Consider the following 24,163-nt stretch of genomic DNA (forward strand, 5'->3'; position numbering starts at 1 on the left):
CCAGTTTTAGAGTCAAAATCTTACAAATTACATGATAATCAATACATTATTTCAGACAGGACAACCCATAATAACCATCCAGATATAACATTACAGGATAAACAAGCAGGAACAACTCCCCCAATAGATAAAACCGTTCCCAACACACACGTGTTACTCGACCACTGGAGCACCTCACCACAGGTACTGTTTGTGTCATCAGTCAGACAACCAAATTATTTTCTCTGTCAATCAGCTTCCAAATGTTACTAATCTGTCATTCGGTGCCACGCCTGCTGCTGATTCCCTTCTCCTCATCATACGTTTTTACCCTGATTATCGCCGAGCCCCAAACTCTTCCCTGTGCAGAATTGCCTCTGGTTTCTGACCCTGCTCCGTTGAAAATCCGACAGATGGTTCCCCATTCCGCTTTCAGTCTTTAGAGGAAAGTGCGCTTTCAACAACCCTTTAGAAGCAGGAAAAATGACCCATAATGTGGAAATGAGCCATGGATAAGGAGGTTAACTACCAATGTTATTCCTCCTCAACCCAGAGATTTGAGGGGCGAAGAACATCTCAGACAGAACTGCAGTCAGCTCGACTTCTTCAGTCTGCAGGAACTTCAAAGGAAACCACTTCACCCACAGAGTGGTGACTGCTTGGAAACCATCACCACAGGCAGAGCGAGAGGTGAACAACAGGGGAGGATTTAAAAGGACTCACCTGGAACAGAATCACTGGCAGGGTCCAGCTGGCCTGACTTGACCATCTACTGTACATTAGCAGTGTTATAAATTCAACAGAATCCGAAGACATAGAGTTCAAAATAGAACTGATTTATTTGTCTCAGAGCCAGAATATTAATCTCCAGTTCCATTAAAGGTGAATGTGCAGCAGAAGAAACTCTTCCCATGCCCAGTGACCAGGGTGCAGAACTGGGTGTGGTGAGCAGCAGCAATAATTGCGGAGTTCAGCACCGACAGTCAGTCTCAAAGTTGCATTCAGCAAAGGGGATGGACAAATATCCAGTATACAGCTTACTGAAACTTCTTCCTATTGTGAACCACAAGGTTAATGGTGCCATAAGGTTAATTACTGAGAGAATCCCTTTCACACTCACAGCAGGTGAACAATCACTCCCCAGTGTGAACTCAGTGATGCACATTTGGTGGAGATGACTGAGAGAAACTCTTCCCAAAGTCTGAGCAGGTGATCGGCCTCGAACCAGTGTGAAATCGCTGGTGTTTCAGTAGGTGAGATGACCATGTGAATGCCTCCTCACATTCAGAGCAAGTGAACAGCTTCTCCCCAGTGTGAACTCTCTGATGACTCTGTAGATTGGATGATTGACTGAATTCCTTCCCACAGTCTGAGCAGGTGAACGGCCGCTCCCCAGTTTGAACTGTCTGGTGCGTAATAGGGAGGATGACAGAGTGAATCCCTTCCCACAGACTGAGCAGGTGAACGGCTTCTCCCCGGTGTGAACTGGCTGGTGTCTCCATAGGGTGGAACAGTGAGTGAATCTCTTCTCACAGACCGAGCAGGTGAACGGCCGCTCCCCAGTTTGAACTTGCTGGTGAGGCATTACGTTAGATGACCGAATAAATCTTTCTCCACAAGTTCAGCAGATGACCAGCCTCCGTGCAGTGTAACTGACTGGTGTGTCCACAGGTGGGAGGACAGACTGAATCCCTTCCCACACACAGCACAGGTGAATGGGTTTGCCCCAGTGTGAACTCGCTGATGTACCTTCAGATGAGATGACCGAGTGAATTAATTCCTATTTTCTGAGCAGGTTAATGGCCTCTCCTCTATGTAAAATGATGTGCGTGCCAGTCAGTCAGATGACCTAGTGAATCTCTCCCCATAGCCTGAGCAGGAAGGATGGTTGATTGGATCCCTTGCTCCACTTCTTAAATATCCAGACAGAGGCAGCACAATTGGTTTGTTGTGTTTTAATTCCCACAGAAAAATTCCTGGTCAGATTTAAACTGTAAAAAGATATACAAAATCCATCAGTGGGTGAAGGACAACATTTCAGATGAGATCACTTGAGAGTCAGAGAAGATCTATCAAATGTATATTTCAATAAAAGTACAAAAAAAGGAATATGCACTGTCAAAATCGTGTAGAGTATACCACTCAGCTAATATAAAAAAGGAACCACGACTCCTCTTAACAATTCATAGAAAAAAGTCTCAAAACTTCTATTATTGAGAAAGAAAAAAGCATCACTTCCCAGTATTTCCTTCTTTCGGCAAAAATCTCAGGAGCAAAATCTTCCACTATACCAATTTCAGTTGAATTGTAGATTAGTTGTCCTCTTTTCTAGCCTCTCGGATTATAGCTTTTTTGCTTGTATAACAATGCAAGAAAAGTATGAGTGGTCGTGGACGTAATTCAGATAAACGCCGAAATCTTGGAATTCTATGTGCTCTGTCGAGAAAAGGGTTCACTTCAAGGATCTCACTAAAAAGTGAATGCAGCATATCTCAGAAGAAATTTAACAGGTCACCAGTTTCAGTATTTTCAGGCAAACCCGAAAATTCTTCCGGCGCGCTTTGCTGTCTAAATCAATCATTTATTTCTCTTTGTTCTTGATAATTCCAATGTGACTTCATTAAGTTTCTTTTCCATAGATGACATCTTCAATTCTTGTTTGTTAACTGTTATTGTTCCTTCTCAATTCGATGGGTAGTCTGTCTGAGCATCTGAAAAGTGTTTCAGGAAAGGTCTTGCCGCTTCTCAATTCAAAACCAGATCGATTTCCTGCATCATGATTAAATCTTAAATCCTTTAACAAAAATAATGAAATTGAAAGTCCAAATTCTTCAGAGATTCTTGAACAGTAGAGATAGATATGTCAAGCTTTCTGTTAGCATCCGTCATCTGTAAGCGAACCAAATTCAAGTTTCATATCATGTATTTTTGCGAAAGTAACAGATTTCTCCGATTTATTTGTTCTGCTGTTCCATTTCAGGAAAGGTCTTGCCGCTTCTCAATTCAACACCAGATCGACTTCATGCCATCATGATTAAATCATAAATCCTTTAACAAAAATAATGAATCTTCATTTTTAGAAACTTTTTATTGATGCATAATCTTCTACAGCTATAAAATGATACAAAACTTCAACAAGTTCATATATATACAATTAATAAAGCTGAAGAAAAAAAGCTTATCAAAATATATGAAGGAAAAAAGGAGTACCCCAACTAACTAAAAAAAAGGAACCCCACTAACTACCAAAAAAGGAAAAAAGGAAAACAAACATTAGGAATCAACTCCCACAACAATACATCTTACCATCATATATTCATATTTTCTCTCTCTCTCTCTCTCTCTCACAAAAAAAGAAAAAGAATCATTAACTGCTAATTCATCCTTGTATAAAATAAAATTGGAAGGAAACCATATAATATAATACAAATTAAATAATTTGGCAAAACAGCCCCATCTTCTCTCAAAGTCCAATCAAGGATCAAAAGTTCTACTTCCATTTTTTTTTCCAAAACCGACATATAACATTACTTGAGAAAACCATTGAATTAATGTAGGGACAGAGGTATCTTTCCACTTTAATAAAATAGCCCTTCTTGCAAACAATGTAACAAATGCAATTACACATTGATGTGAAGATGCAATACCCTGAATATGATGTGGAACTATTCCAATTAGTACAGTCAATGTAATAGGTTGTAAATTAATTTTCAGAGCTTTAGAAATTGTAGAAAACAAAGATTTCCAAAAAGATTTTAATGAAGAACATGACCAGAATATATGTGACAAAGTGGCTATTTTAGTTTTACACCTATCACAGTAATTGTCTATGTCAGGAAATATCTTGAATATCTCACCTTTGTTAAATTATAACGGTGAACAATTTTAAACTTAATTAAACCGTGATTGGCACATATCAAAGAAGAATTTACTATTTTCAGAACTCGCAACCAATCTTCATTAACAAAGGTCATATTAAGTACTCTCTCACAATCTTGTTTAATCTTTAGTAAGAGGATATCTTTTTATAGTAAACATAAATTATAAATTCTACCAATGGAACCTCTTACTAATGGATTCAAATTCAAAATTGTATCCAACAAATCAGATTCTGCCATATATAGAAACTTAGATAAGTATTGTTGTAAAAAAATGTCAAACCTGAAAATATTGCAGTAAGTGTGTATGAGAGAGAATATTTGCTAATTAACTCTTCAAAAGTCATCAATCGGCCATCACAAAGTAAATCTGCACAAGACCAGATCCCCTTATTTCTCCACAGGAGAAAAATCGGATGAGTTATTGAAGGTTTAAATAAAAAAATTCAATATAAAAAACCATTGTTCTAAATTATTCTTCTAAATAAAGTACAAAATAAGTGAGTCAGTTTGATCAATTTTTTTATTTAAAAAGATAGGAATATTTTGAAAAATATATAAAAATCTAAGTAAAATCATCATTTTCACGGCATGGATACGACCTATTAAAGCAAGAGTAAGTGGATTCCATCCAGAAAATAGTTGTTTCATGGAGTCCATTAAAGGAACTACATTATCTTTATAAAGATATATATTTAGTAATTATAATACCTAAAGATTTAAAAGAATGAACAATTCTAAATGGAATATCATTATATTTAAACACAGTGGCATTTCATGGAAACAATCCCCTTTTTATTGAAGTTAAGTTTATATCCTGAAAATTTACCAAAATCTTTTACCAAAAGATCATCTGTGTAAAGAGAAATCTTATGTATGGTTCAATTCATAGAAATACCATGAATATTTTTAGCTTCACGGAGTTTTATGGCCAAAGGCTCCAGTACAAGATTAAATAATGAAGGGCTTAATGGAAAACCCTGTCTTGTGCCACTGAAAGTGGGAAAAAAAAGGACCTGAAATTATTAGTAATAACTGTGGCAATAGGATTCTCATAAATCATTTGAATCCACCTGTTGAAATTATTACCAAAACCAATTTTTTCCTAAAATTTTAAACAAATATGACCACTCAACTCTATCAAATGCCTGTCCTGCATCGAAAGAGATAACACATTGGGGTTCCTTAGATAGTGATGAATATATAATGTTCATCAATCTCCGAACACTGGAGAAACAGTAACGACCTTTAATAAAGCCTGTTGGCTCCATCGAGATAATTTTAGTTGAAATATTTTCCAAGTGGTTAGCCATTATCTTAGAGTTTTCAAATCCACATTTAATAACGAAATAGGTCTATATGATGAACGTTCAGTAGGATTTTTATCTTTCTTAAGGATTAAAGAAATAGAAGCTTCATAAAAAGGTAAACTACCCTTCTCAAAGGATTCATGAAATATTTCCAACAGGTAACGAGAAAGTAACCTTTCAATTTTTATGTAAAATCCTACCAAATACACATCAAGTCCAGGAGCTTGACCTGACTGCATTAACAACATAGTTTTCTGAATTAAATGCTCAATAACTGGTGCATCAGGCATCTGTTGATCTTCAACAGTAATTTGAGGAAATTTAATCTTATGTAAAAAAAAGCCTTCACTTTGGAGGAATCTGCAGAAAGTTGAGATCTATAAAGAAAAGAATAAATATCCTGAAAAATATTATTGATGTCTTTATCGTTACATGATATATCTCCAATATTTTTACGAATCTTTAAAATTTGTCTTAGCTACAGCTGCCATTAATTGGGAAGCTAAGTGCATAGTATTTTTATCCCCAAAAATATAAAACTGACTTTACAATTTAAGCAAATATCCTTCAATAGGATATGTTAGTAATAAATTATACTGTGATTGTAATTTAACTCTTCTTTTAAACAAAGCAACATTTGGAGAGTTAGCACTGATGTTATCTAATTCTTTGTTTAGAGATTTTATCTAATTCCATTCTTGTCTGTTTCTTCAGCTTAGCTATATATGAAATAATCTGACCACCTAAATAGTCTTTTAATGTATCCGAAATTACTAACTTTGAGACGTTTCCTGTATTATTAAAGATAAAAAAAACTCTGAGTTTCAATAAACTCAACAAATTCAGAACTTCATTGACAATGTTCTGGAAAACAAAGTGGTCCAGTAGAAGCATCATCTTTCAGTTCAATTATTAGGTTTAAAGGAGTATGATCAGAGACAACAATTGCATCATATTCACATTTCTGAACATTAAATATAAATCGAGGGTTGACTATAAAATAGTCGATTCTCGAATATTTATTATGAACATGTGAGGGGAAAAAAAAGAGTATTCTCTATCACTAGGATGCATATGCCTCCAAATTTCAATTAAGCCATAATCAATTAAAAAAAGAATTAATAAGTGATGCAGAATGATTAGGGAGTTGATGTTCGGATGATAGAAGCATAGAAAATAGGTTCAGGGGTAGGTCATTCAGCCCTTTGAGCCTGCACCGCTATTCAGCATGGTCATGGCGAATCATCCAACTCAGAACCCTGTACCTACTTTCTCTCCATACTCCCGGTCGCTTTAGCCACAAGGGCCATATCTAACTCCCTCTTAAATATAGCCAATGAACTGGCCTCAACTGTTTCCTGTGGCGGAGAATTCCACAGATTCTCCACTCTCTGTGTGAAGAACTTTTTCTTCATCTTGGTCCCAAAATGCTTCCCCTATCTCTTTAAACTGTGACCCCTCGTTCCAGACTTCTCCAACATCGGGAACAATCTTCCTGCATCTAGCCGGTCCAATCCCTTTAGAATTTTATACATTTCAATAAGATCCCCCTCAATCTTCTAAATTCCAGCGAGTATAAGCCTAGTCTTTCCTCATATGAAAGTCCTGCCATCCCAGGAATCAATCTGATGAACGTTCTTTGTACTCCCTCAACGGCAAGAGTGTCTGTCCTCAGATTAGGGGACCAAAACTGAACACAATACTCCAGGTGTGGTCTCACTAAGGCCTTGTACAACTGCAGTAGAACATTCCTGCTCCTATACTGGAATCCTCGTGCTATGAATGCCAACATACCATTTGCCTTTTTCACCGCCTGCTGTACCTGCATACCAACTTTCAATGACTGGTGTACAATTACACCCAGGTCTCGTTGTACCTCCCCTTTTCCTAATTGGCCACCATGTTTTCCTGCTCTTGCCACCAAGGTGGAGAACCTCACATTTATCCACATTAATTTGCATCTGCCATGAATCTGCCCACTCATCTAACCTATCCAAGTCAGCCTGCATCCACTTTGCATCCTCCTCATAGCTAACACTGCCTCCCAGCTTCATGTCTTCCACAAACTTGGAGATACTGCATTTAATTCCCTGGTCTAAATCATTAATAAATATTGTAAACAGCTGGGGTCCCAGCAATGAGCCTTGCAATACCCCACTAGTCACTGCTTGCCAATATAAAATGGTCCCATTTATTCCCACACTTTGCTTCCTGTCTGGCAAACAATTCTCTATCCACATCTGTACCATACCCCCAATACCGTGTGCTGTAAGTTTGCACACTAATCTACTGTGTGGGACCTTGTCAAAAGCCTTTTGAAAATCCAAATATACCAGATCCACTGGATCTCCCCATCCACTCTACTAGTTACATCCTCAAAAACTTCTATAAGATTTGTCAGACATGATTTACCTTTCACAAATCCATGCTGACTTTTTCCGATGATTTCACCTCTTTCCAAATGTGCTGCTTTCACATCTTCGATAACTGTCTAGCATTGTCCCCACCACTGATGTCAGGCTAACCAATCTACAATTCCCCAGTTTCTCTCTCCCTCCTTTTGTAAGAAGTGGGGTTACATTAGCCACCCTCCAATCCTCAGGAATTAATCCAGAATCTAAAGAGTTTTGAAAAATTATCGCTAATGCATCCACTGTTTCTTAGGCTACTTCCTTAAGCACTCTGGGATGCAGGCCATCTGGCCCTGAGGAGTTATCTGCTTTTAATCCCTTCAATTTACCTAACACCACTTCTCTACGAACATGCATTTCCCTCAGTTCCTCAATCTAACTAGACCCTCGGTCCCCTACTATTTCCAGAAGATTATTTATGTCCTCCTTAGTGAAGACAGAACCAAAGTTGTTATTCAAATGGTCTGCCATGTCCTTGTTCCCCATGAACAATTCACCTGTTTCTGACTGTAAGGGTTGACATTTGTCAACCAATCGTTTTCTTTAAAAGGCTATAAAAGATTTTACAGTCAGTTTTTATGTTCCCTGCCAGCTTTCTCTCATAATCTTTTGTCCCTTTCCGAATTAATCCCTTTGTCCTCCTCTGCTGGACTCTGAATTTCTCCCAGTCCTCAGGTGTGTTGCCTTTTCTGGCTAATTTGTATGTTTCTTCTTTGGAATTGATACTATCCCTAATTTCCGATGTCAGCCATGGGTGCACTACCTTCCCTGGTTTATTCTTTTGCCAAACTGGGATGAACATTTGTTGTAGTTCATCCACGCGATCTTTAAATGCTTGCCATTGCATATCCACCATCATCCCTTTAAGTATCATTTGCCAGTCTATCTTAGCTAATTCCTATCTCATACCTTCAAAGTTGCCCTTCTTTAAGTTCAGAAACTTTTTTTTCTGAATTAACTACGTCACTCCCCATCTCAATGAAGAATTCCACCATATTATGGTCACTCTTACCCAAGGGGCCTCGCACGACAAGATTGCTAACTAACCCTTTCTCATCACACAATAATACCCGGTCTAGAATGGCTTGCTGTCGAGTTGGTTCCTCGACATTTTGGTTCAGAAAACCATTTTGCATACATTCCAAGAAATCTTCTTCCTCAGCACCCTTACCAACTTGGTCCACCCAATCTATATGTAGAATGAACTCACCCATTACAACTGTTGTACCTTTGTTGCATGCATTTCTGATTTCCTGTTTAATGCCATCCGAAACCACACTAGTACTGTTATGTGGCCTGTACACAACTCCCACCAGCGTTTTCTACCCCGGAGTGTTATGCAGCTGTACTGATATTGATTCCACATCCTCCAGGCCAATTTCCTTTCTTTCTATTGCATTAATCTCCTCTCTAACCAGCAATGCTACCCCACCTCCTTTTCTTTCTTGTCTATCCCTCCTGAATATTGAATATCCCTGGATGTTGACCTCGCATCCTTGGTCACCCTGGAGCCATGACTCTGGGATCCCAACTATATCATATTCATTAATAACTATCTGCACATTCAATCATTCACCTTGTTACAAATGCTCCATGCATTGACCCACAATGCCTTCAGCCTTGTTTTTAAACACTCTTAGCCCTTATACAATTATGTTGAAAACTGGCCCTTTTTGATTTTTGCCCCGGATTTGCCTGCCTGCCACTTTTACTTTTCACCTTACTACTTTTTGCTTCTACCTTCAGAAGTGTGAGGTGGTGCACTTTGGAAGCTGAAATCTCCAAGGCAAAGTACAAAGTAAATGGCAGGATAATTGGTAGTGTGGAGGAGCAGAGGTGTCTGGGATACATGTCCACAGATCTCTGAAAGTTGCCTCACAGGTAGATAGGGTAGTTAAGAAAGCTTATTGGGTGTTAGCCTTCATATGTCGAGGGATAGAGTTTAAGAGACGCGATGTAATGATGCAGCTCTATAAAACTCTGATTAGGCCACATTTGGAGTATTGTGTCCAGTTCTGGTCGCCTCACTATAGGAAGTATGTGGAAGCATTGCAAAGCGTACAGAGGAGATTTACCAGGATACTGCCTGGTTTAGTCAGCATGCATTATGATCAGAGATTAAGGGAGCTAGGGCTTTACTCTCTGGAAAGAAGGAGAATGAAAGGAGACATGATAGAGGTATACAAGATATTAAGAGGCATAGATAGAGTGGACAGCCAGCACCTCTTCCCCAGGGCACCACTGCTCAATACAAGAGGACATAGCTTTAAGGTAAGGGGTGGGAAGTTCAAGGGGGATATCAGAGAAAGGTTTTTTCACTCAGAGGGTGGTTGGTGTGTGGAATGCACTGCCTGAGTCAGTGGTGGAAGCAGATATAGTGAAATTCAAAAGGCTACTAGACAGGTATATGGAGAAATTTAAGGTGTGGGGGGATATATGGGAGGCAGGGCTTAAGGGTTGGCACAACATTGTGGGCCAAAGGGCCTGTATTGTTCTGTACTATTCTATGTTCTATAATCAGCTGCTTCATCAACTGTCAAAGCAGAATCGGCTTGCTAAGCATTCCCCTGAATTATACTTTGTAAGAGAATATGCCAACCCTCTCTTGGCCATTTTAAACTCTGAGCAAACTTCTCAAAAAGCCGAAAGTATTTATCAACCTCTACCTCGTCAAATGGAGGAACCAATTTAACTTCTTGACTGGCCTCAACTTAACACTAGAGTCTAACGCTAGACCCCTTTTCTGCAATCTCTCTATCTTTTCCAACTCAAACAGCCGGTCTTTCTGCTTCCTCCCTGTTTTTCTGTCTGTCTAGTCTCAAGCTCCCACTGCCTTTCCGCAGCCTCCATCTTTAATTTTTCTCACTTCTACTGGAGCTCAAGCTCACGAGGTTTACTTTCAGGAAAAAACTCCAACTCTGCCACTTTAAACACTCCCTCAGATACATAATGTTCAGCTATTATCCTCTGCATCTGAGCCCTCCTCATTGTCGATTTCACCTTAGCAAGTTTTAACCTTCTAGCAAGACTCAACAACTCAATCCTACCGGCGTCCTCTAATGCCTCAGAGGCTAGTGCTTCCTGACATCTATCAACATCCATTGCTGCTGATTTTCCACACACAAATAAATCAAAAGGAATTTCCCCAATGAAATCGATAACTAATCAATACACCCCCAAATCTGTTCATATTCCCGTTGCAGGCCCCAATTTTACTCTGAATTGTTATGCTTTAGAAATGAACCAGCAGCAATGGACTACACCTGGAGTCTGTTTTTGATGTTAAAACAATCTTTAATAGAATCTACTTATACAATAACTTAAGGAAGATAAACAAAAGTTAAGTGGCATGTGTGTAAATATAGCTCCCAAACTATTCTCGGGGGAAACAAGGCTTGGAGTCTTGAGATGGTAAAGTATGAATGTTCAATTCATCCACAGAATAGGTGATGAGAGAGAGATATTTGTAATCTAGGGTAAATGTCGAGAGAAGGCAATTATGTTGAATTCCACAGGTTCCATGGTTGTAAAATGAGAGAATAGTTGCTGTAGATTTTATCTGTCATCATTCCAAATCCACATATGAATTATCACCGAAAGTGACTTGTCACAAGAGGTATAGTCAAGTGAATTACCACACCACATCTAGGCAAGGGTTAACACATCAGTGGTCTTCACAGGATACCCCAAAACAGATCCACTCCTATGGATCAAACAAGGTAACAACCACACATTCGATGTATGCTGAATTGATAATTAACCCACCATTGTGGGCATAGAAAAATTCCAAACAGTGACCCTTGTCCACTAGTTCCCTGGGTTCGATCCTTCCATTTTTCCTCCTTCATCCCCATCTGACTCTGAGTGTCTATGTCCTCGGTTAAACTAAACAAGCTGCGAGCAATGTAAAATAGCTGCAAGTCAGACTGATTCATCTTCTTCATTTCTCTCTCATAAAATGATAGTCCACAGCAAACGAAACCTAGAGATTCATAAGAATGGCCACTCCTCATTGTGATCCGACTGGTGTACCAGCAGTTGGGATGACTAAGTGAATCCTGTCCCACATTCTCAGCAGATGAACGGCTTCTCCCCGGAGTGAACTTGCCGATGTCTCTGTAGGCTGGAAGAGCGAGTGAATCTCTTCCCACATTCTGAGCAGTTGAACGGCCTCTCCCCAGTGTGAACTCGCTGGTGACTCTGTAGGGTGGATGACTGAGTGAATCTCTTCCCACATTCTGAGCAGGTGAACGGCTTCTCCCCAGTGTGAACTCGCTGATGTCTCTGTAGGCTGGATAACTCAGTGAATCCTTTTCCACATTCTGAGCAGGTGAATGGCCTCTCCCCAGTGTGAACTCGCTGATGACTCTGTAGGTGGGTTAACTGAGTGAATCTCTTCCCACAGACTGAGCAGGTGAATGGCTTCTCCCCAGTGTGAACTCGCTGATGTACCAGTAGGGTGGATGACTCAGTGAATCTCTTCCCACAGATTGAGCAGATGTACGGCTTCTCCCCAGTGTGAACTCGCTGGTGTTTCCACAAGGTGGAAGAGTGAGTGAATCTCTTCCCACAGTCTGAGCAGGTGAACGGCTGCTCCCTCATGTGAACTCGCTGGTGAGCCATTAGATCAGATGACCGAGTGAACCTTTCCCCACAAATTCAGCAGATGACCAGCCTCTGCCCAGTGTGAACTGACTGGTATGACCACAGGTGGGAAGACCGACTGAATCCCTTCTGACACACAGAACAGGTGATTGGCCTTGCCCTGTGTGAGCTTGCTGATGTACATTCAATTGTGATAAGCAAGTGAATCCATTCCCACTGTCTGAGCGGGTGAACGGCCTTTCTCCTGTGTAAAATGACGGGCATGCAAGTTCGTCAAATGCACGAGTGAATCCCTCCCCACAGTCTGAGCTGGAAGGATGGTTGATTGAATCTCTTGCTCCACTTCTTAAATATCTAGACAGAGACAGCAAAACTGGCGTACCAAGTTTGAGATTCCTGGAGACAAATTCCTTCTCATTTTTAACCTGTAAAAAGATTTTCAAAATCCATCAGTGGGTTTAGGACAACATTTCAGTTGAGATTACTTGAGTTGCCAAGGTTTGATCTGGTATCACACTGTTACAGTGAGGTACATCCCAAGCTGGAGAGAGAAATCATCTTCTGACTGGGCAGAGTGCTGGTATCTGGAATGACCATCAATTCCCTGATGCTCTTCCTGTCTCTATAAGAATGGGGCATTTCTGCCGTCTCAAATTTGTGCCTTGGCTCAGTCTGACTCTCTCCATTGGTATTATTCCCTGTTCCCACTGAGCTGCATGGGTGCCTGGCCCCACAGTAACTGAAACACTCTCACACAAATAGTTTTTCTTGATGTGCAGCTGGGATTTTCTTTTATGTGTTATTAACATAAAGTGCCACAGTTTTAACGCCATATAAAAATTCCTGCTGAGGTGAATGGTTGGTTCGCACAGCTGTTAAAAGGGCTCAGAGTGAATTGTTGTAATATTTCAGGTTCTTCTAGAAATGTACAACACAGAAACAGACTAAAATAATCAATAGGGATGGGGGTAAGGGTAGGCCGGCAGGAAGGAGGCTACCTAGGCGGGAGATAAGGTATTGCTCCATCGACCTGTGTCTCCATCTTGATGGCAGAGGAGGCCAAGGACAGACATGTCGGAGTGGGAGTGGTCTGTGGAATTGAAGTGTGTGGCCACAGGGAGATCCCGCCACTGCTGGAGGACCGATGGCTGGTGTTCGGCGAAATGGTCTTCCAGTCTGTGGCGGGTCTCCCCAAAGAATAAATGGCCACATCGGGAGCACCGGATACAGTATATCACCCCAGTTGACTTTCAGGTGAAGTGGTGCCTCACCTGAAAGGACTGTCTGGGGCCTGAGATAGTGGTGAAGGAAGAAGTGTGGGGGCATGTGTAGCACTTATTCCGTTTGCAGGGAAGAGTGCCCGGAGGGAGGTCGGTGGGGAGGGTTGGGGGGGAATGAATGGACAAGGGAGTCGCGTAGGGAGTGTTCCCTGCTGAAAGCCGAGGGGGGGGGGGGGGGAGAGGAAGATGTGGTTGGTGGTGGGATCATGTAGGAGGTGGCGGAAGTTACAGAGGATTATGCGTTGGATCTGTACGCTGGTAGGGTGATAGGTGAGGACTGGGGGGGACTCTATCCCTGGTGGGCTGGTGGGGGATGGGTGAGGGCAGAGGTGCGTGAAATATGGGAGGAACAATGGAGGGCAGAATTGATAGTGGACGAACGGAAGCCACTTTCTTTAAAAAAGGAAGACATCTCTTTTGCCCGAGAATGAAAGGCCTCATGCTGAGAGCAGATGCGGCGGAGGAATTGAGTGAAAGGGATAGCATTTTTGCAGGAGACAGGGTGGGAGGAGGAATAGTCTAGGTAGCTGAGGGAGTTAGTAGGTTTGTAGTAGACGTCAGTGGATCGGGTGTCTCCAGAGATTGAAACAGAAAGATCTAGAAAGGGGAGGGAGGTGTTGGAAATAGACCAGGTGAATTTGAGGTGAAAGTTGGAGGCGAAGTTAATGAAGTCCTAGGCCCCAGGCAGTCCTTTCAGGTGAGGCACCACTTCACCTGCGAGTCAACCGGGGTGATTTACTGTATCCGGTGCTCCCGATGTGGACATTTATTCATTGGGGAGACCCGCCTCATACTGCGAGACCGTTTCGCCGAACACCGGCGCTCATTCCTCCAGCAGTGGCGGGATCTCCCTGTGGCCACACACTTCAATTCCATAGACCACTCACACTCCGACATGTCTGTCCTTGGCCTCCTCTGCCATCAAGATGGAGACACAGTTCGATGGAGCAATACCTTATCTCCCGCCTAGGTAGCCTCCTTCCTGCCGGCATGAACATCCAACTCACAGACATCCGTTGATACCCCTGCCCCCCACCCTTACCCCCATCCCTATCGATTATTTTAGTCTGGTTCTCTTTCTCTCTCTTTGTCCCCCCTCCCTATAATCTCTCCCCCCAGACCTACCTTTCTTTTTCTTTTATTTCTCATAATTCTCCACCTTCCCCCAGCCCATTTCCCTCCAGCCTATCACTTCCTAGCTCTCTACTTTAACCCTCCCCCCACTTCTTATCCCCCATCGACCATTCCATGTTACTCCACTCCTGATGAAGTTTTTCGGCCCAAAATGTCATTATTACCTCCTCCCATAGATGCTGTCTGACCTGCTGAGTTTTGCCAGCATTTCGTGTTTTTTTATTTATTTCCAGCATCTGCAGATTCACTCGTGTTGAACACAGAAACAGGTCCTTTGGGCCATCTAGTTTGTGCTGAACTATTTAAACTGCCCACTCCCACACCTCTACCATCCAGGTATCTACACAAACCTCTTAAATGTTGAAATCCAGCTCGCATGCACCACTCCTGATGGCTGCTCATTCCACACCCGGATGACCGTCTGTACGAAGAAGTTTCCCCTCATGTTCTCCTTAACATTTCACCTTTCACCCTTAACCCCTGGCCTCTGGTTGTAGTCCCACCCAATCTCAGTGGAGAAAGCCAGCTTGCATTTCCACTATCTATTCCTCTCTATCACAATCAAATCTCCCCTCAATCTGCTACATTCGAAGGAATAAAGTTCTGACCTGTTCAATCTTGCCTTATAACCCAAGTCCTCCAGACCTGGCAACTTTATTGTGAATTTTCTCTGAAATCTCTGAACCTCTTTTACAGCTTTCCTGTAGGCAGGTGACCAAAACTACACACAATACTCTAAATTAAGCCTCACCAATGTCTTCTACAAGTCAACATAACATCTATATATTGTCAATATTTGGTTCATGAAGGCCAGTGGGCTAAAATCTTTCTTTCCATCACTATCTAACTGTGAGACCACTTCCAGTGAATTAAGGACTTGTATTCCCAGGTCCCTTTCTTCCACAACACTCCTCCGTGCCCGATCAGTCATTGTGAAAGGCCTCCCTTGGTAGGTCAGACCAAAGTGGAACACCTATTTTCCATTTCTCAAACCATTTTCCCAGGGGGTCCAGATCGCACTGCAAGCCTTGATAGTCTTCCTCGCTGTCCACTACACCACCAGTCTTGGTGTCATCCACAAATCTGCTGATCCAGTTAACCACACTATCATCCAGATTACTGATATAGATGACAAACAACAACAGATCCAGCACTGATCTCTGTGGCAACCACTAGTCACAGTCCTCCAGTCAGAGAGGCAACCATCTGCTACCACACTCTGGCTTCTCCCAAAGACATTGTCTCATCCGATTTCCTGTCTAATCTTGAATGCTGAATGACTGAACATTCTTGACCAACCTCCCATATGAGGGACATCCATGCTAACATCCATGTAGACAACATCCACTGCCTTGTCTTCATCCACTTTCCTGATAACTTCCTCGAGAGACTCTATAAGACTGGTCAGTTTTATGACTTTTGGAGACCAGTTCACCTTCTACTCACTGAACTATTCATAGTAACAGGAAGTTTGACCAGTGGTGCCCAGGCGTTTGCATACTGGGGTGGAGAGCGCGGGGTGTGACGGGGGAGAGGGGGAGGAGGAGGAGGAGTGGGACTGACAAGGAGCGAAGAGGGAGAATGCGTGGGGTGAGTGGTAGATTTGGAGGGTGAGAAAGAGGGGAAGACACTATGGGATACGGGAGCCAGCAGGGAGAGTGTTTGAGAGAGGGGGGAGGGTGGGATGTAGGGAGAGAGACAGAGAGGGAGAGAGCTAGAAATGGAAGAGGTTACAGAGTGGTGGAGGCGACTGAGTGAGAGAGACGAGTTTGATTGAGGTGCATGAGAGAGGAGGAGATGGAGAGGGGAAGACAGAGGGTGACTGAGATCGAGTTGGTGGGTGATAGGGGTAGGGACAAGGATTGTGGGATGGAAGAGAGAATGGAAGAGTAAGAGAAACATGGATAGGGGAGAGAGGGAGAGAGAAATGAAGAGAGGCATGACAGAGTGAGGAGATGAAGAGAAACAAGAGAGAGGAGTACGATTTATTACTAGAGGGGTAGAGAGAGTGGCAAAAAACGAAAGCGCGAGGAAAGGGGTGAAAGAGAGTGGGAGACTGGTCAAGTAGCAGTGCAACTGAGAGGGATAGGGAAGAGAGAAGCGGGAGGGAGAGAGGCGGTGAGGAAGCAGGGATGATTGAGGGGGCGATGATAAGGAAGGGGTGAGGGAGAGTTGAGAGTGTGGGAGAGAGGGAGCAAGAAGGGAGGGCTGGAGTAGAGGGCCCCAATGAGGAAGACTGTGAGGAGGGTGTGGTGAGGGAAGTGGGGTAAGTAGCTAGGGGTGAGGGAGAAAGGCAAGGAGACTGTGTGTCTGATTAGAATTGTTAGATTAACTATTTATCCAGTCCCCAGTTGCAGAGTCATTAATCACGTATGTTCACAACTCACCGAACAAATCCACCGTGGGATTACGGTTCCATGCTGGGAATTATGAGTGTGAGGGCAGCTTGCTGTTTTCGGTGTCGGATGTGGGAGGTCCCGGAGTCTCCTAGCCTCCCGGACATTCACATCTGCGCCGAGCTGCAGTTCCTAAGGGTCTGTACCAGGGAACTGGAGCTGCAGCTCGATGACCTTCGTCTGGTCAGGGAGAGCGAGGAGTTGATAGAGAGGAGTTACAGGCAGGTGGTCACACCGGGGCCATGGGAGGTAGACAAGTGGGTCACGGTTAGGAGGGGAAGGGGAAGAGTCAGGTACTAGAGAGTACCCCAGTGGCTGTACCCCTTGACAATAAGTACTCCTGTTTGAATACTGTTGCGGGGGGTGGGGGGGGTGAACAGCCTACCTGGGGGAAGCAACTGTGGCCGTGCCTCTGGCACAGAGTCCAGCCCTGTGGCTCAGAAGGGGAGGGAAAGGAAGAGGAAGGCAGTAGTAATAGGGGACTCGATAGTTAGGGAGTCAGATAGGTGATTCTGTGGATGCAGTCAGGAGATCTGGATGGTAGTTTGCCTCCCTGGTGCCAGGGTCCGGGAAACTTCTGATCGCGTCCAAGATATCCTGAAGTGGGAGGGTGAGGAGCCAGAGGTCGTGGTAGAAATAGGTACCAATGACATAGGTAGGAAAAGGGAAGAGGTCCTGAAAGGAGAATATAGGGAGTTAGGAAGGGATTTGAGAAGAAGGTCCGCAAAGTAGTAATCTCGGGATTACTGCCTGTGCCACGTGGTAGTGACAGTAGTCATGGAATGAGGTGGAGGATAAATGTGTGGCTGAGGGATTGAAGCAGGGGGCAGGGATTTAAGTTTTTGGATCTTTGGGACCTCTTTTGGGACAGGTGTGACCTGTACAAAAAGAATGGGTTGCACTTGAAAGCTAGGGGGACCAATATCCTGGCGGGGAGATCTGTGGAGGCTACTGGGGAGACTTTAAACTAGAATGGTTGGGGGGATGGGAATCAGATTGAAGAGACTAGGAGAGAAGAGGTTAGTTCACAAATAGAGAAAGCTTGTAGACAGTGTGAGGAAATCTAGGAATAATGGTGCATATTTCCCTGAAGGAGGAAGCTCATGTGGTGATGAAGAAAGCTTTTGGTATGCTGACCTTTGAGCATTGAGTACAGGAGTTGGGATGTAATGTTAAAATTGTACAAGGCATTGGTGAGGCCAGATTTGGAGCACTATATACAGTTCTGGTCACCAAATTATACGTAAGATGTCAACAGAGAACAGAGATTTACTAGAATGTTACCTGGGTTTCAGCACCTAATTTACAGAGAAAGGTTGAACAAGTTAGGTCTTTATTCTTTGGAGCATAGAAGGTTGAGGGGGGACTTGATGGAAGTATTTAAAATTATGCGGGGATTGATAGAGTTGATGTGGATAGGCTTTTTCCATTGAGTGTAGGGGAGATTCAAACAAGAGGACATGAGTTGAGAGTTAAGGGGCAAAAGGTTAGGGGTAACATGAGGGGTAACTTCTTTACTCAGAGAGTGGTAACTGTGTGGAACGAGCCTCCAGTGGAAGTGGTAGAGGCAGGTTCGATTTTTTCATTTAAAAAAAAATTGTATAGGTATATGGACAGGAAAGGAATGGAGGATTATGGGCTGAGTGCAGGTCAGTGGGACTAGTTGAGAGTAAGCGTTCGGCACGCACTAGGAATGCCGAGATGGCCTGTTTCTGTGCTGTATTTGTTATATGGTTTTACCGCGTACGATTCTGGTCTCCAGATCCGACAGCGGGGAGTTTTAACTCATATGGGGACCAACTGCAGCTCAACCCCAGCTGATGCGGGTGTTTCCTCTGTTCAGGTGGCGGTGAGGAAGGTGTTAATCTCGGGTTTGTGTAAATCCAGGGCCAGTTGCAGTGGGAAAGGGCCGAGACCGAGCCGGACAGCTGGAGGCTCCGGGCTCTCCAGTCTTGCATCCCTGGTGTTAGTTTTGCACTGTGTCGGGATCACAGGATCAGTCTGCTCTGGTTCCCCAAGCTGGGAGGGTGGACGTGGGTGAAGGGGGCCTGTCTATGTGTCGGTGTGGGGTGAATGGTCAGAAGGGTGTGGGGCCACTGGCGGAACGGAGGGTGGTTGAGGTACTGTGGGTGATCGGAAGTAACATGACCTGGGTGGATGGGCAAGGGGTAAATTACGTTGTCAACGAGGGTGGATCTGGTCCAATGAATCAGACAGCTCAGCTCGCATGTCCTTTCAGGAGGCCACAATTCTCTCATCATCTTAATCACTGACTAATCTTGCTGTTAACATTGAGTTTGTTACAGAGCCCCAGAGTCTGGGAATGGCTGGGTGGTAGGAGGCAGAGGGTGATGGTGAGAGGCTGTTTCTTGGACTCGAGTTCCATGCTTAGTGACGTTCCCTGGGGTTACACCCATTGCTACTTGTAATCTATGTCAATACTTTGGTTGAGAAAGTACAGGGTATGGGGAGAGAGTTTGCAGCAAGTTGAAACAAATACTGTTTTTGAAAGACAGTCAGTAAAAACACTCCCCTCTCTTTCCCTCTCCCCACTCAGATCTGACCAAAAGCGACTTCACAGGATGCAAGATCTTTTACTGAGTAACCACTGTGAGGGAATGGGAGTGGTTTCAAAGGGCTGGGCTGCTGGAAGCACATTACCAGACTTGGAGTGATTGCATCTGGGTCTGACAGAGGCATAACTGGTTCTGCTGGGCACATTCAGTCTCACTCCCAACTACTTCCTCCCTTCCTTTGTACAGGTATGTAATGTCTAAAGGACCAGTGTTTGAGTAAATGAGACTCACCAAACTTTCTCCTGACTGAATCACTGGAATCTGCGAGTCAGATGGGTTCTCTCCAGTCGGTGCTCTCAGTCCTCGGGCTGGTTCACTTGTTGCTGTTCCCTCGTCTTCAGTCGTGGTTTGCGTCCAGTTGGGGATTTTCTTCAAATAAATCTCTCACCACTGGTCGAACTTTAAACAGAGAGACAATGAAGCACATTAATAATGAAAAGGAGAACTAAACATTTCTGTGTAATGTTACTAAGAACAAAACTCACTGAAATTTAAACACTGAAGGCAGATGTAATGACCTCAGTAAACAATCTTTTATTGTCCCTCACATGACACAGACGATATGGGATAAGAAGGAGCCATCATTCAGTCACGGTAAGACATACGACACAGGAACAGAATTAGGTGATTCGATCCATCTGGTCTGCCCACCACACAACCAGGGCTGATTTTTATTCCAACACCACATTCCTGCCTTCCTCCTGTAACCCTGAAGCTACTCAGCAATTACCAATATATTAATCTGTCACAAATATACCCAAATGGCAGCCTCAACCAACCTCTGTGGCAACAAATTCCACAGATCAGACATCTTTTGGCCATAAAATGTTTCTCATCTGAGTTTTAACGGGAAGCATCTTTATTCTGAGACTGTGTTGTCAGATCACAGACTCTGTGTCTAATGGAAACATCCTCTCCATGTCCACTGTATCCAGGCTTTTCAGCATTCGGTAGGTTTATTAACCATACATCCCTCCACCACCCCCACCGTCCCTCTCAACACCATTGAGCACAGGTCCAGAACCATCAAATGCTCCTCATTCATAACACCGATCGTTCCTGAGATTATTCATGTAAACCTTGTTAGGAACACTGTACTGAACACATTTCCAGGAAAAACAGAAAAATTGGTTCCAGGATAATTGACAGGGAAAAGTTGTGCTTTCATTACTGTTCTACTATCACATGTGCTGGCGCGTGGCCAAGTGGTTAAGGCGTTGGTCCAGTGATCTGAAGGTTGCTAGTTCGAGCCTTGGCAGAGGCTGCATGTGTGTCCTTGAGCGACGACACTGGTGCCAAGCTGTATGGGTCCTAATGCCCTTCCCTTGGACAACATCGTTGGCGTGGAGAGGGGAGACCTGCAGAGACTCCAACGGAGGCCTACAAACTATCACAGCCATTTTCATTTCCAGGTTAAAACAGGTCCATTTCATGAAATATAAACCAAGAAATAAAAAGAAACTGGAATTACCAGAAAGACTCTGCAGGTAAGGAACAGCTTACAATACAATTCAATTAATAACATTTCATCAGATTGAGTTCAAACATTTTCAGTTTTTAGTGCAGATCTCCAGCGCAGCTGCCTGATTTCCACTGTGTAACAGTGAGGGGTGATTTCCAAACACAGTTTGAACACCAGACTCAGGGTCTATTTCTACCGTTGTAAACATGGAACAGCCCATTTACTCACAGCCTCTCCCTGTGAGGATGGAATGGGAACTCATCCTCTCCTCAGATTGGCAGCCATTGCTTCCAAAGGAACTCCAGAAACAAACATCTGATCCCAGACCAGAAATACTCGATCAACACCTCACAAGCCCAAACAGATCGATCCCTGATTCCACTTTAGCTGGATTAAAAACTATGATATCCCAGGACCCAACCTCACAGACTCACAGAGCTTAATCTGCCACTCACCGACCCTGAGAGTCTCACACATCGTCCCCACATCTCACACTGGGTAGTGCAATCTGGGATTTCCCCACAAACAATGACCAGCTGCTCGCAATTTCTGCTTCATTGCAGGACGAGCATTCAGCCTCATCTGAAGAAGCTCAAACCAAAGTCAAAGCTAAAACACCAGCAGTTCCATCTGCCTGGACAGCCGATAACTGGATTAGAGCCCAAGCACCAACTCTCCCAGTACTCTTTGCTGCCAGCAAAATGCTGCAGTGTGTCAGCCCGTCACTGTTCATAAACGAGCACCTCCACAGCAATGCACAACAGAACCGGGACCTGATGACCCTCCGGCATTCCAGCTAACAATAACTGATTCTGGAAATGACTCAGCGAGGCCAAAGGATCAAAAGAACACTTCACAATGAAGACAGAGGTTGGAGGAAAGATTGCTGATATATAACATTGAGCTGGTGGGATACAGGGTGGACCGAAGATGACCCAGATGGGAGATGTAAATCACTGAAGCAGGAAGATGGGATTAGGAGACTGCACAGAGATTGAACAAGATGAGCAGAGATGAGCAGAGGGAACCAGGTGGGAGAAGGGATCATACATTCAGGGGTGCAGTGCTACCAGAGCTCACCGGACCACCGCTCCAACACCTCTGTAAAAAAGTCAAAATAAACATGTGGGTAATTTAACAGCAGCCACATATTAAATAGAGGGAATTCTACTGAAGCAGGGGGTTGGGAAGTTGGGGTGTTGGCTGGTGGGGAAAAGTACCAGTAATAACATTAGGATATTTGATCGTTTTTGGTGAAATCCTGGAGCTGTGACTGTTTTTTATTTAGGTATTTGTGAAATTCCTTCTCGCTCGACCCATTGTCCAAGGAAGCTGGGAAATACCTGCACAGAAGTGTAAGCATTTTCCTGCTCTTTCCAACGGGTACCATTGGATTCCAGGAAGGAGCTATATTAAGCAAGGAATGAACATAGAAACCCAAGTTTAGAAGTTGAAAACAATGAAAGAAAAATTCACTGCTCGCTCATCTTCTTCCTGATTTTGATCAAATACACAAGCTAATCATCCAAAATCCTCTTCTACACCTGGATAAATTTAGTTTTGTTTTACAAGCTAAATGGAAAAAAAAAACATTTCTGGGCTATAAGGTAGTTTTACGTCATTTCAACTATCATTAATAGCGGATCAACCCCTTGGCCTCGCTCCACCAACTGTAGCTGATGGGAAAGAGGCTCTTTTTCTCTTTGTGTTGATAGGAAAAAGAGTAATTTAGTGAGGCAATGAATGAGATGAAATGCATTTCCAAAACTCCCAAATGGTTGCTGCCCTCCCGTTAACATTTGTCACTTCCAAACTACGATATTTTCTATTTGTATAAATGTGATAATAATTTATGTAAAGATTCAAACTTCTTTAACTTTTTATATATTTAAAGACTAAACAGGACCTGTAAAGGTCGAACCACGTAACACCCGACGTGTGAGGATATTGTATCGACACTCACAGGTACACTTCCCATCCAACCATTTCTGCGAGAGAAATGGTACGAGGCAGAGTTGCCAACCTACCACTTTTGAGACTAGTATTCAGCAATATTCGTGGCTTTTGCAATAGTTCATCAGAGTTTATTTTTTCATACTTGATTACTTGGTTCCAATTTAGGTGGCTAAAGGTGTAAAAAATGAATTGCTTTATTTCTGTCATTTTCATACCTCTGAGGAACACTGCTAAGTGCTGCGGGCCCTGCCGTCTGCTCCGAATCACTCGTATTAGTAAGGCTACATCTATGGTGGTCCGTGGATTACTCAGTAATCCTAAAGTAAATTTTTCTCACTAACAACACTTGGGCTTCAAAGCAAAGTTATTTTACTTGCTTGATAATTATATGTTATGATAATCGGTTAAGTGCAACCATGCAATACTTTGTCATATTATTAAATTAAGTATTATATGGTTAATTTTACCAGTTATACACTGAAATGTAATGATAGGCTGTAATCTTGTTAATGTCTTAGCTATCACTATATTTCTGTGGAGCTCTGGAATTCATATATTTCTTTCACCTTGGTTTACTGCTTGCCATTATAGGAAGCCCTATGTATGTCACATCAAATTTGTGCACCTGCTCATTGCACGAATGTGGCAAGGCAGTTGCACAGTAAATGAAATGAGCATGTACACAAATTGGATATCACAAACTGGAAGTGATTGATAAGTTCATGGCCTAAGGTGGAAGGAGTCAATTTTACAAAACCTAGCAATTTTCAATTATCTGAAACAGAAATACCACAAAAGTTATTAACTTCAAACTTTCTGCATAATCACTCAAAGAATTGAACTACACGTGCAGGCACCGAGAGCTGTATAACTTCAGGCCTTCCAACTTAGGCCACGAACTTATCAATCAAGCAATCTCCCGCACCCCCCACCCCCACAGCTAAAACATTACCACTGCACCCCTGCTCCAGCCGTCCGGCAGAGCTCGGGCCCGGCCCTTTCCCAATGCAACCGGCCCCCGAGTTACACAACACCGGGATCATTCCCTACTTACCCCTGCTCGAATCGGAGAACCGCCAACAACAACGGCACTCGGCACCGCGCATGCGTTCAGCAGCGTTTCTCCCCAGCGCCACCGGCGGCCGGAGGTCTGCACATCGTCGCCGACGGCCGGTG

General features: G+C 43.3%; 1 protein-coding gene across 1 annotated transcript; it reads right to left on the bottom strand.

Moving 5' to 3' along the window:
- Positions 1-4,391: 4,391 nt before the first annotated feature.
- Positions 4,392-24,073, bottom strand: LOC132387369 (oocyte zinc finger protein XlCOF20-like). The gene is made up of 3 exons (XM_059959740.1): positions 24,042-24,073; positions 19,801-19,968; positions 4,392-12,608 (listed from the first exon to the last, which is right to left on the bottom strand). Exon 3 carries the CDS (start codon positions 12,199-12,201, stop codon positions 11,650-11,652), a length of 552 nt encoding a protein of 183 aa, XP_059815723.1. The 5' UTR covers positions 12,202-12,608; positions 19,801-19,968; positions 24,042-24,073; the 3' UTR covers positions 4,392-11,649.
- Between the last annotated feature and the right edge of the window lie 90 nt (positions 24,074-24,163).

This window comes from Hypanus sabinus, unplaced genomic scaffold, assembly GCF_030144855.1.
Source record: "Hypanus sabinus isolate sHypSab1 unplaced genomic scaffold, sHypSab1.hap1 scaffold_1776, whole genome shotgun sequence".
In the NCBI taxonomy this organism is placed as follows: Eukaryota; Metazoa; Chordata; class Chondrichthyes; order Myliobatiformes; family Dasyatidae; genus Hypanus; species Hypanus sabinus.

Coding starts and splice junctions, on each gene's coding strand:
- LOC132387369 (XM_059959740.1), bottom strand. CDS start 12,201: ATGGCTCACCAGCGAGTTCACATGAGGGAGCAGCCGTTCACCTGCTCA.